This window comes from Pan troglodytes, chromosome 13, assembly GCF_028858775.2.
Source record: "Pan troglodytes isolate AG18354 chromosome 13, NHGRI_mPanTro3-v2.0_pri, whole genome shotgun sequence".
NCBI lineage: Eukaryota > Metazoa > Chordata > Mammalia > Primates > Hominidae > Pan > Pan troglodytes.
This window is the reverse complement of record NC_072411.2, coordinates 75,026,691-75,040,319: the sequence shown is the minus strand read 5'-3', so window position 1 is coordinate 75,040,319 and position 13,629 is coordinate 75,026,691. Positions and strand designations below refer to the sequence as shown.

General features: G+C 42.3%; 1 protein-coding gene across 8 annotated transcripts in view; it reads right to left on the bottom strand.

The window, feature by feature from the left end:
* The window catches only part of RAPGEF4 (Rap guanine nucleotide exchange factor 4), a 320,154-nt gene that overhangs the window by 63,403 nt on the left and 243,122 nt on the right, over window positions 1-13,629 (bottom strand). For all 8 annotated transcript variants that reach the window (XM_009443773.5, XM_009443774.4, XM_016950048.4 and 5 more), the window contains 4 exons: window positions 5,620-5,704; window positions 3,708-3,768; window positions 915-991; window positions 349-495 (listed from right to left, as the gene is read on the bottom strand). In XM_009443773.5, coding sequence (XP_009442048.3) covers window positions 349-495; window positions 915-991; window positions 3,708-3,768; window positions 5,620-5,704 — 370 coding nt within the window. The remainder of the gene's footprint in view (window positions 1-348; window positions 496-914; window positions 992-3,707; window positions 3,769-5,619; window positions 5,705-13,629) is intronic.

The following is a 13,629-nucleotide window of genomic DNA, read 5'->3' as shown; positions in this document are numbered from 1 at the left end:
GGAAGGACACAAAGAAGGATGCCCAGGATGTCAGAGAGAAACTTCTCAGACTGACATTTTGCCAAGGCAATTCCTATTTATCGTCAATTCTCATGGACCAGTGCAGGGATGCATAGAGGGACTGGGTCCAGCATAGCATCCTGCATTTGCAGCTTTACTGGAATACAACCTCTGGATCCCAGAATGCATACCAACACATTAAATATAACCGGTTTGTAACAAAGGCCCTTTGTGCCTAGAGCACTCATTCATCACAGGACTACTCAATTAAGACTATGCTCAAAGCTTTGCTTATTTAGTTAAAGAAAAAATGGGCTGTCTCTCAGCCACACTTTGCTTTGGACTCACCCTCAGGATCCGGTTGAAATCCTCCTTGTCTACTCTTAAGAAATGGCAGTTATCTTCTCGTAAGACGATAGAGGCAGCTCGTGGGGCATCATTCACTAGTGCTAACTTGCCGAAGTCATCTCCTTCATGCAGGGTGCAGACCACACCCTGGATAGAGTAGAACACACAGATGAAGAAGATCCCTGAAATAGAGCAAACACCCAACACCTCCTGCCACAAGACCCCCAGCCCCTAAAACATTGTAGATAAATGGGCTGTACCTAGCGATGCCAAAGGGGATTACATAATTACATTATGATGTTCACTTTGCTTTCACTGAGTAATATGGTCTGTGGCTTAACTTAAATGTACACACTTTAATCCGTCAGGAGACAAACCCCAGAAAGTACAATACAACTTTAAGTATAATAACTGAGGTAACTTATGATTAAAGATACAATAATGTCTTTTCTACATCTAGGAGCAATGTTGTTGCAAATTTAATTGTGGCACTACATTGCTAATACTTAGAGCCACACTAGTAAGTGGAGCATAATAAAGTTTCAAAAAGAAAAAGATATATATACCTTGCCGTAAATGACTACATTCACTGATCCTTTTAGAATAATGTACCAGGAGGTACCTTCTTCCCCCTGGTTAAACACTAGACACAAAAAGATGAAAAGACTTATGATAAGAATAGAAGCACATCAATATAAATTACAGCTTATCAAATCATCACTTTAAGTCCCCAGAAAATATGCATACGTAAAATTCGAGAAACATCACTGGCAAATATTAACTTGTTCAGGTGGCACACTATCTCCTTTTCTATAGAATACAAAAGAAAGAGAAACACTGCATTCCTTGCTATGCCCTAAAACATAGGTTTTTAGTAGATATCAATTTATCAGCAATCTGTTTCTTAAAGCCATACACATTTCTTCCACAATTCATTAAAACTTATCCCATAGAAAAATGGCTCTAAAATGTAATCTGACAAGTAATGTGATGTTTAAAAACATGCAAATCAGCACTATATATTGTTTACAGATACATACCTACACACACTTGTCCCTTCGTATCCATGGGGAATTGGTGCCAGGACCTCCCAAGGATATCAAAATCCACAGATGCTCAAGCCCCTGATATAAAGTGGTGTATTTCCATATAGTCTACACACAGCCTCTTGTATACTTTAAGTCATTTCCAGATTACTTATAATAGCTAATACAATGTAAATCCTATGTAAATAGTTGTTATACTGTATTATTTAAGGAATAATAACAAGAAAAAAGTCTGTACATGTTCAGTAGAGACACAGCCATCCGCTTTCTTTTTTTTGGAATATTTTTGATCTTCAGTGGGTTGAATTCGTAAATGTGGAACACATAGATGTAGAGGACTGACTGTATTTTTAAAAAAGTGAGTTGGAATGATCACCACTACATTCAGGGTAGGAGTTACCTTGGGGTAGGAAAGATGAGAATGGGATCAATGAGGGTACAAAGGGTCTTCAAGTGTAGTTGTATAATTTATTTTTTATTTTTTATTTTTTGAGACAGGGTCTCACTCTGTCACCTAGGCTGGAGTGCAGTGGCGTGATCACGGCTCACTGCAGCCTTGACCTCCTGGGCCTAAGAGATCCTTCCACCTCAGCCTCCTGAGTAGCTGGGACTGTAGGTATGCACCAATCCACCTTGCTAATTTTTACAGACAGGGTTTCGCCATGTTCTCCAGGCTGATCTCGAACTCCTGGACTCAAGGAATCCACCTGCCTCGGCCACCCAAAGTGTTGGGATTACAGACATGAGCCACTGCACCCAGCGTGTATAATTTAATTCTTTAGAAAATATGAAAAAAGGCTGGGTGCAGTGGCTCACGCCTGTAATCCAACACTTTGGGAGGCCACGGCGGGCAGATCACTTGAACTCAGGAGTTTGAGACCAGCCTGCCAACAAGGTGAAACTCCGCCTCTATTAAAAATACAAAAAAAAAAAAAAAAAAAAAATTAGCTGGGCTTGGTGGCACACGCCTGTAATCCCAACTACTTGGGAGGCTGAGGCAGGAGAATTGCTTGAACCTGGGAGATGGAGGTTGCAGTGAGCCAAGGTTGTGCCACTGCACTCCAGCCTGGGTGATAGAGCAAGACTCTGTCTCAAAAAAAAAAAAAAAGAAAATATGAAAAAAATGGCATGTTATTATCTGACAAAGATTAAGAAGGTAATTGTAATATACTCTATTTTTTGTTTAAAATATTTAACTATTTCATAATAAAATGAAAACAATTAGCAAGTTTGAATGAAAAGAATAAAAGAAAATAAAAAAGAATAAGTCATTAGCAACAATTAAGATAAAAATATTAAAGTAAGCCTTGAACATTTGAAGAAGTTACATTCTTACTAAAATAGATATCAATGTCAGAAATAGCATTTTTGATGACTGAAAGTAAAAAAACCACATTTACAATTAATGTTTCCTGCTTATTTGACTCATACAATGTAGCCTGAAGAAAGAGCAAGATTTTCCAAACTGTCTCTAAAGAGTTAACAGGTGTCCATGCAAAAAGTGTTCTATGTGTCATTAGGCTCAGGAAGTATCGGTTTAAACATGGTGATCATTTCTCCTTATTGCAGAACTTCTGAGAACACATTAGCATGCTGCTGTGTCCTGTGATTCTGCAAGAGAGATTGGAGAGGCATTTCCTGACCTTAGTAGATCACTAACCCTGTTTGTTCCAGCCAGATTTTTGTAGGAGTAGTAAGGAATGCCAGCTTATATAATATTGTTCACATCTATTCACATCAAATTTCCTTTTCTTGCTTCCAAATATGATCACAGAACTAAACTACAACTTGGATTTTGGTGAGATACTATAGATTAACACTGCATACGTATTTGAAGCAAAGAAATTCTCTCCAGCTTGGAGCTTAAAGTGGAAGTGAGAGAAGAAAAATAAAGTAGGATGGTTTAAATATCATTCTAACTAACAACCTCAAGAGATCGATTAGTTCTTCTAAAGCTATGAACGAAATGAGGTCACTGGGAAAAGGTACTGCCTCAGGCCCTTCCTGAAGGGCAGTGACTTCATCCCACCCTCTTTAAACACTGTGGTGAGTCAGGAGGGTAGGGAGCCAGTGAGACTCAGGCTGGCACCCACAACACTTGCTGGTACTAGAAAACCACGATACTTCAGAATAATTGACATGTGCTGGAAATAATCACAGGTCCAGAAAAACGAAAGTACCACAGGACACCCTGCCAAGTCACCAAGCCAGACCCGGGGCCAAGAAGTGAGGTGTTAGCAGCCTGGCTTCCCGTGGCATGTGCTTGCAAGGATGCTGGCCAGGCACAAGGTTCCAGTATAGCTTTTCACTTACACACAGTCCCTCCTTTGGCGTGAGACTCAAAAATGAGAACACCTGCTAACTCTCGTTTCACCTAGAAGAAAAACAGAAGAAACATGCAAAGGCCACATTTCCAGGTCTGGGTGGAAAAGGGTCATGCTCTTTCTGGGGGCACAATGCAAACTCTCCCGGGGCTTCCCATGCAGTCATCTCTCACCTCTCTTGCTGCTGCTCTCATCTAAAATCACTTCTACTCGATTTGCTGCTAGGCTTTTAAAGCTTGTAGCTCTTTTTATAGAATAGCTTATAGCTAATTCATACCAGGCAACCTCCTTAGAGACTGTTTCAAACATGGTCCCACCTGCATTAACTAGCCCACTTGCCTGCCTGTCTTTGGCTGTGGGTGAGAAGGGGAGACCATGTACAACATCATATGATTCTGTTGCTACTAGTGACTCTTGCTTGCATTACATATAATGCATCATGGCAAACATGTTGGAAAATGCTATGTCTTGAAGCTGAATAATGAAGCCTAAATGAACGAACACATTTATATTCTTAGTTAAAATTCCAAATTATTCCTAGCTAGCTAAAATTCACATTTAAAAAAAAATTCCAAATTACGGTCCCAAATCATGGCTCTATCTTCCTAAGAACCCAGTAACTTGAGATTTTTCTATGCCTGGGTACCTGGGGTTTGAGGTAGAAGACAAGACTACCGACAATCCTCTCAATTCCACTGAGACCAGGGAAGTCGGATCGGGGCATGCTGGGTCCCTGGAGCACAGGCAGGGAAAGGGGTCCTTCCTTACTTCCCTCTACATCATGAGCTCATGGAGCCTCAGCTTTCTGCCCTGTATATATGAGGGCTTCCCAGGTGAGGCTCCCAGGCACTACATCTATGCCCTGTGGAGAGTAAGGATGGCAAGGGCAGTGGTAGGTAGGTGGGAGGCTGGGCTGGACCACTTCCCTGGGGAGTCCACATAGGTGAGCAAGTCTCCAGACCCTCAGTGGTGCCAGAGGTGGGAGATATGTGAAGGAGGTTTGTCTAGGTTGAAGGGGAGAGGGGACTTGAAGCCCTCTTGCTTGGAGCTATGGCAAATGCCTCGCTGCTCTCAACAGAGACCTGAACTTATCCCCAACAGCAGGGACTGGCAGGTACTGCTACTGTGAGGTAGCAGAACACCACTTTTAGTGAGCTAGGAATGAAAACAAACTAGGCATCTAGATATTTCTTAGGGACTCAGTATATACTCTGTGAAAGTTGAAACCACTTCATTCTTCTTAACTTATTAGCGTGTAGGACATGTGTGTTTCCTAAAAATCATATTCTTATGGGAGGAGGTGTTTCTATCCCTATTCAGTGGCAAAAAATTTCTGTCTCCTAAATACTCTAATCAGGTAAAAGTTCAGAATCAGATACAGCCACTGGGTCATTTTTTATTAGTGGGTGGTGTTATTTTCACTAATACATCTGAGCTGATGCTCTCTTGAACTTTCTGCTTCCATTCTCAAGAAGGCAGCAAACCCTGGTGGAGTTGGCCCCATAAGCCAAGACAGGTCATCTAGGTTTCCCTCTATCCACCTTCTGGCAGCATACCATGGCAGGATTCAGAGTCCCTCCCAGGCCTGGCTCTCTTATCTGAGTGTGCAGGTTCCAAAATTCATATTCACAGGGATGAAGCCCATGTTCCAACCCTACTCACATGGGGCTGCTCTGGGGTTTAGGGCACATGGGCAACTACCAATAATAGGACAAAATTTGATTCCTTTCAGTGATTGTTCTTGGGTATAACTTCCTCAGCATCTCGTAAGAGAGTAGAGGTGATTTATGAGGTGAAAATCAGACATTCTTTCCCCCCACAACACCGTAATACTCTCCTCTGTCCTAACAGTGCATTTATTGCAAAGTGCTCCAACCATGCTAAACTAAGAGACAACTTACTGTGGTAGAAAGATGGGATAAGGCTTTAATATGAAGAAGCTCCTCATAGATAATCTCTAGGTCATCCACAGTCCTCTGGCCAGGTCTACAAAGATAAAAAAAAAAAAAGGAATATGGAAAAAGGGCATCACTAGGGCCTCAAACATGGAAACGGATCCAGGCATCAGTAACATGCTCAGGGATTTCTTCTGCACAAGAAGATATTGGCGGAGGGAGAGGTTGCACCAGTATAATCCCTAAAGGGATTTTTGAAATAAATGTGTTCCTTGATGAAAGGATATGGGAGAAAACCAAAGTCCACAGGATCCCTTCTCTTCTGATCTCAGAGGGAAGAGCATCTCCACTCACATGGTAGTTGGCCAACTCATCTCTCACTTTGTAGATGATTGAGCTAAAAAACTGCTTTTCATTACCACCTTAATCAGTAATGGCAAAACTTGTCTTTTAACACCACTAGAAACAATTGGTATAATCAACTTGACAACTGATCTAAATTCCTTGAGATCCTGTGTACTATCTTAGCCTAGCAGAATAATAATGCCACTGTCACTATTATTTGGGGTTATAAAATGTATTTTTTCCGAAGGACTCAAATATAGGATGTATGCAGACTCAACATTTTCTTTTCTAGCCCTGAGGAGATAAGGGCATGAGATGAAGAGAAGGCAAATGGTAGCATCTGCGATTAGTAAGAGAAGGCAAGAAGGGAGGTATATTCCACATTCCCAAACTCTTGTTACAAAAACCACCACTGCCCACCAGACAGTAATCAGTTTATGTAAAGCATTTTTATTCTAAAATTTATTATAAAACTGGTATCCAATAACATGCCTTCAAGGACTCAGTATATAATCTGTGAAAGTTGAAACCACTTCCTTCTTCTTCTTGAATTATTAGAATTATGTAGGACATGTGTAGGGTATGGGGGTGTTGTGGACATTTTTGGCACTGGAAGACTGAATAGATTCCTAATCACTTTTCGTATCTATAATTATTCTGAAATCATTCATAGTGTTTATATTAATGGTAGGAGATACAACTGGTCAGCAACTTGAATTTTTTGTTGCTTTCTGCAAAATAAAGAATCCTAACTAATATGTTTTTGAAACTTGAAAACAAACTAATGGGTTATTAATCCTGAGAGTTCTAGGGAGTCAACTGAGAGACAATCTATATATTGATGGATAGGCGGCATTTACTCTCAGCTAATTGCTGCAGTTATGAATATTATCTATTACATAACCATCCGTCTATTTTGTGCATTTTGTCCTAAAATTTTAACAATTTATGGTATTATCCAATATTACTGTAATTATTACTAATTAAACATTAAACCCTTGATGAGCTACTGATGATGTACCATCATGACATTATCATTTATAAGGTGTTCCCTGGTCAAAGAAATTTGAGGAGTATTGGTGTACTAAACACAGCACTAGATTTAGGGTCTGAAAATCAAGTTTAAAGTCAGTGCAACCACTCACCAGCCATGTGACATCAAAGTCTTAGTCTCATATGAAAACTGGGGACAATATCTTTCTGAGAGAGATGTGAGAGCTAACAGAAGCAGCAACCATAAAGGTGTCTACATATTTATTTGTGTAAGTGAAAAAAACCCAGCAAAGTGATATTCAAAACTCAGACCTTTGCAGAAGCAGTTAAACAAACTTACAAATAAACTATGACATTTGGTCTACTAGAGTACATCTGAAACTTAGCTGATTATTAGATAAGTACTCTTAGTAATCAAAACTGAATTATGAATATTCTAAAATAGTTAATTGGATTAAATAACTTTGCAACCATATTCTAACACGGGGAAGATGACAGATTTAGTGGAGTCTAATTGGAGGAAGAAAACTCTGCATACTTTGCACAGTACCTTCCCAAGAACAGCTTTAACATGAACAAAAGAATATTATAACGTTCTCTTCTGGAATCAACAGGGGCTATCTTCCTAATCCTGACTGTATAAAGACAGATACTAAATCCATGACCCGGGAGATGCTAGCCAGGTTCACCTCCTGCTAAAGGTCACCACTGAGGGACACAACTGCACACCAATCTCGTGCTTATGGTGGAACCCAGAAAGTATGGGACCCATAAAGACGCTGAAGAAAAGCCGTGGCCACAGGGGCTCTAAAGGAGCCAGGCCTTCTCGGCCAGAGCCCTCATCTACTACTTGACTTGGACATGGGGATTTTGAAACTGCGACCCTTGGGGATTTAAAAGTCAATCGAGTCACCTTCATCCATCTACTACTATAGAGGCAGCTAATGCGAAAGTCTCAAGGTAGGCGTAATAGGATTATGGATCTTCAGCACAAGGAGCAGCCCTGCTGTTCTTGCTACTTGACATCAGCAGCAAATAACACGGAACCCTCCTAGAAGCTTGGCTAAAAAAGAAAGCAGTCACCAAGTCTCATTCGCACCTCCATGGGGTGGGCTGTTACGGTGAGAGGAGAAAAGCTCAGCTGGGAAAAGAAAGGCTTAGAATTCCGCTCTAAAATCTGGACATATTCAAAGTTGTAATTTTGGGAGCAGATCTCTATGAGGTTAGGAAAAGTGTTTATATAATATAAATATGAGATCTGTATTACTCATCTTTTATGGATTTCTTTTTTAAAAATGCTGTCCTGCCTGGGTGTGCTGGAACACACCTGTAGTCCCAGCACTTTGGGGGACCGAGGCAGGAGGATCACTTCAGGTCAGTTTGAGACCAGCCTGGGCAACAGAGTGAGACCCCACTTCTACACACACATACATAATGATGCCTGTTGGATCTACACATCTCAACATATTAATAATATTGCATCTGAGATTTGAAACAGGATGAAGAACTGTCAGACCCTCAATAACATATACTGAAAATTTGATATCATGGTTCAAGGCTGACCTTTGAGCCGTAACAGCTAGTCTTAGGACCTGCACAAACTGTAGAAGAAGAGAGGTAAAGATGGCAGAATTCCAGCTCCTTTTGAACCATGCTCACTTTAACTGCTGCCCTCCACCACTAAGCATGCCTGAAGCTCTCTCCTCTCTCCATGCTCCTCCCCCTTGGCTCCCTTCCTGCTTTATTGAACATTTCTTCTCAATGTCTTTTTGGTTTGTTGTTCTTTTGTCCATCCCTTGTATTGTGTTCAGCCCCCAAGGCTTTGTTCTACCTTCTCTCCCTGGGAAAAACCCTCAACTTCCATCTAGATAATGACAAGACCTAAATCTTGTTCTCCAAACAGCCCTCTTTCCTGAGTTCCAAGGGCTTCCTGGCCATCTCTTCCTAGATAACTCACAAGGACCACCAGCTTAATCTATCTAGAAGTGCTCCCTCTTCGTCACACAACGCTCCTGGAAACCAGATCTTAACTTCCTTCTCTAGACTCATCTATCTCCCCTCTCTTCACATCTTCCCTGATAGCTACACTCTCTCTCCAGCTATCCCAGGCATCTCTCCATTCCTCGAACACACTAAGCTTTTTCATGCCTGCAGGACTTTTTGCATGCTCTTCTCTTTGCTTAAAATACTTTTGTTCTGCCTCAAGTCCAGCTCAATGTCATCTTTCCTAAGTGAAACTGGCTCTCTAACCTTTCTTGCCCAGGCTGGAGTGCAGTAGTGTGATCTTGGCTCACTGCAAGCTCTGCCCCCCGAGTTTAAGGATTCTCCTGCCTCAGCCTCCTGAGTAGCTGGGATTACAGGCACATGCCACCACGTCTGGCTAATTTTTGTATTTTTTGGTAGAGACGGGGTTTCACCATATTGGCCAGGCTGGTCTCTTAACTTCTGACCTCAGGTGATCCACCCGCCTTGGCCTCCCAAAGTGCTGGGATTACAGGCATCAGACACCATGCTAGGCCACTCTCTAACATTTATTCCTCCGTGGCACATGGTCTTACTGCTATGGTAATTACAACATACTGTCACGAATGTTATTTGCTTAAATATCCATAAATCTAGCCTGTTCTTCTCAAGAGAAGCAGTATCTGGTAGTGCAAAGGCACTAGATTGGAAGCAGAAACTGAATTTGAGATCTAAATCATGAACTTCCTCGTTGCTCAACTGATCTAATGACTTGTTTCTGCATCTGTAAAATGAGAATAATACATGGGATTGTTACAAAGGTCAAATAAGGTAATATACATGAAGCTTTGTATATACTGAAAATATAGGACAAATGTAGGGTGGTATTGTTATCAGGGTGGGTGTTTAATATGGCTCATCGGATGAGTGAACACACGAGTTCTCATGATTCATGCTGAATTTAGGGTCTGCCCAAGGGAGATGGCAGTGGTGCTATGGAGCAGTTCTTTTGTGTCCTGAGGGAGATGTGTCCTTATTCTCTGTTGTCCTTCCCACTGAGGTTAAGCAAGGCAAGGCATCCACGGCACAACTCACTTTTGGTACAGGACACATTTATTTCATGGCAAATAGTTAATTATTAATAGAGGGAGGAGATGTGAAAATGATGGGCCTCACCTCTTACTCCAAATTCTGTAAAATGATAGAAAAGGTCTACTTTTCTTAGGATTACAGATTTACTCAACTGTTTGTGAAAAATAAATTCCCATCTTAGACCAGCTAAAGATACTCAGTACCTATGTTGAGATCAGCGGGAGTTTAAATGGAAGTCCACTCAGGACCAACAAGCAGCACCTTGCTAATGTCTTCATTTTAGCCAGATTTTTGTCTGCCATGCTAAAGGTTTGGCAGAAAAGATATTTTAACATGCAAAATGACATTGGAAAACAAATGAGCAACACCACCACCACAAACGATGAACTATCAGCAGACCAGAAAGTTTTAGGAATTCCTGGATAATAGAGAGCAGACGAGAAAAGAATGTCTGAGAAACAAGACTGGAAGCAGCTGCAGCTCAACCCTCACAGAAGAAAACCATCACAGGAGTAAGACAGCATCACTGATAAGACAGCTCTGCGTCAATCAGCCCAGAGGGCAGGAGAGGGCGGTGTTAGCGGGGTTGATCAAAAGGCCCACCACTTGGTCAGGCCCCTACCCTTCCATGCCTGTCACACTCAGTAGTGGACAGGGGCAGATTTACTGCCAGGCAAGACCTTGAGACCTGCTCTCTAAGACAGACGCCCCAGGAGGACTGAGGGTGAGCACTGGAGCCTGGGAGAAGCAGAACAGAGGGTGTGAAAACCCCAGGCTCTTCCAGGTGACACAGTAGGAAAAGGAGGCAGCTCTCCCAGGAAGAGCAGGGAAGGACTCTGTTCCCAGGAAATCCTTGCTATTTTGGCAACTAGTGAGAGGAAAGGGGATGGTGTGAGCCTGACTGCTCCCCAGGTACCTCTACCAAAGCAAAGCCTGCCAAGAAAACTGCCTCCTTGCAGGGACAGCCCCCAGCATTTCCAGGGGAAGCTCTGTGGGGGTGTGACCACTACATCTGCACAGAAGCCCATGTGGGCAGCCTGCTTTACCTCCTGGTCTTTCATTCATTAACAACCCACACAGAGAAAGAGAGGCTTCCATGGGGACTCCCGGATGCCTCAGAGAGGTCCACAACAGCTGTTCGGGACTAAAGGGAGCAAAGCCTAAAAACAGTTTAGTTTCTGAATCCTAAACAACATTCAAGCTGCAAAGAAAAAAAGAGAAGCACGACAAGAACAAAACCCCAACCCTGTGGTCTGAGGTGGTCACAATAATCACACAGCAAGCAACTATCATTTGGCAATCCACCCAGGCAGCAAAGAACTTTTTGGTCCTGTTTACAGCCAATGTTTTAATGATGTGAGAGAAGTCAGGACTGCCAGGTGTGAAGAGACTTACTTTAAAAAATGAGTATATTCACAGCTAGCAAAGCAACAAAAGCACTCATGAGAGATTTGCTGTGAGCTAGGACACTGTCCCTCAGGGGCCTCAACATGTCATTAGGATTGAAAGTTGAGGTGAGTCCCAGGGAGGAGGCCAGGTGGAGCAAAAGTCAGTCTGGTCAACCTGTGCCCACCAAAGTGCATCAAAATGGAGCCCCCTCCGACCCTAGGGGGGGCTCAGTGTTCGTGGCAGCAGTAACAGAAACCAGCCCAGCCTCTCGGAGGCTGCTGGCTCGGAGCTGCTGTGCCATCTAGTGTCTCAGAAAAGGCTCACCTCTCTACTCTCACATCAGACAAAGGTTCTCCCCCGATCCACCCCACTCCTCAAAGAGCACCTGATCACATCTAAAACTGAGCGTTCCCCACCACAATCACTGAACAAAGTCGCATTTTAAAAGCAGGTTTCTCTTGGCAAACAGTGGCATTAAGCACCTTTCCTGCTTTGGTCTTTACGGGGGTGACAGGGGAAAAAAAATGGAGAAGAGATCCTGTAAATCAGCCCCCAGACTGTTCAAACAGTAATGAAAGGGTCCCAAGGACTGAAGGCAATCTGGCTTTCAAGAGTAAAGGGAACACTGTGCCCGAGCAGGAGGAGAGAACTCCCATGCACCTTCATAAGAGTAACCTACAAGGCTGGGGAAGTGAATTGACTCTCTGGCTGCTCTGAGTGGCAGCCGGTGAATGTACCTGGTCTTTACTTGTCCTTCTCCAGATGACACAGGGAGAGATATTAGGCATCCCTGCTTCTTTACAAATCTGCGTGGTGCCACATTGATGTGGATTTGTCGGATCCCGCTGTGGAAAGGCCTAGTTTCTGCAGGGGATGCATTCTGGCAGCAATGTCTAGTTACAGACAAGATAATAAATGGGGATGGATAGGGAAGCAGTTTATACATTAAAGGATGGGAGGGCTCAGGTGATATTGGAAGCTACTGGTAAATACAGTTTTATCAAGGAATTTATCAAGGTCAGAGACAGAGCTTCTCAGTTATTGGAACATGGATAAAATGAGGGATTCACCCAGCCATCAAGCAGCACATTGGCATGGCCCATAGTAAAATATGCAGGTAAGAAGGCAAATATCCCAGTCCTCTAGACCTGTCACCTAGCAGACCTTGGTACAAGGGGAAAACACCCGGAGAAATCAACATTATAAATATCTACATAAGCCATGGTCAAGCTTCGAGGTTTCTAAAAAAAATGCTCTATTTTTTTGTGTGTGTGGGGTGGGGGATGCTTTATTTTTGATGCAACGCTTCATCTCAATCCACCTGATTCTCTAACTTTTAAGTCCTTTCTCAAACTTGGACCATTTTCCCACACTGTTAAGATCTTAAGATCTCGCTTCTTCCACTTCCCTTAAAGGAAAGTTTAGTGCAGTTTTGCACTTCCTTGTCTAGCAAAACCAGCAAAGCATGTTTTTTCTTTGCCTCACCTCTCAGGACCCCTGCTTCTTAAGTGTCAGAGACATTCCAGGAACCTGGTGACTGCACATTTAAAGTGTCCTACCCAGCTCCGACTGCTCAGCTCCCTGCCATGCCACCACCCCCTCACCTTATCTTTAACCCCAAAAAGGACATTTTAAGTTCCCTTTCTAGTCCTAATAGCAGAGCTTGTGTACACAGGGATCCTTTTCTGCTTTGTGAAGTTAGAAATGAATACAGTCTATAACTGCAATAAAGGGCAAAAGCTTTATGAATATTTGTGAGAAATGAAGTCATCCCTGTCAGGACATGGGATAAGGGTTCCATAATTCATGGCTTCTGAGTGCTAAGTGTTTTTAGGACAATGTGTTTTGATCACATTTAGAAACTGTATATGCCCAGCATTCTTCCAGCAAAAGTGTTTACTACAAGGACACTCAAGAGTTTAACATTAAATCTTTTAAAAGGTACAAGTACAAATATTTTCCTTTAAAACACCTAAGCAACAAGCTGAGAAGAACAAATAAATTTGGATGGAGTCAGATAGTATAACTGCTTGCCTTTGAGGATGAAATATACATATGAGATAGAAAATGCAAATGTTTTTTGAGAAGGTGCTACATGAATGCATTGTTACTTCTTCCTTGCAAAATGTCAATTCTTAATTAATCAGGGACATAGATTATCCATATTTTGTGGTTATTTCACTGCTTATTCAGTAAATTCACTAGTGAGGACACACTTGAGGCAACCTAGGAGAG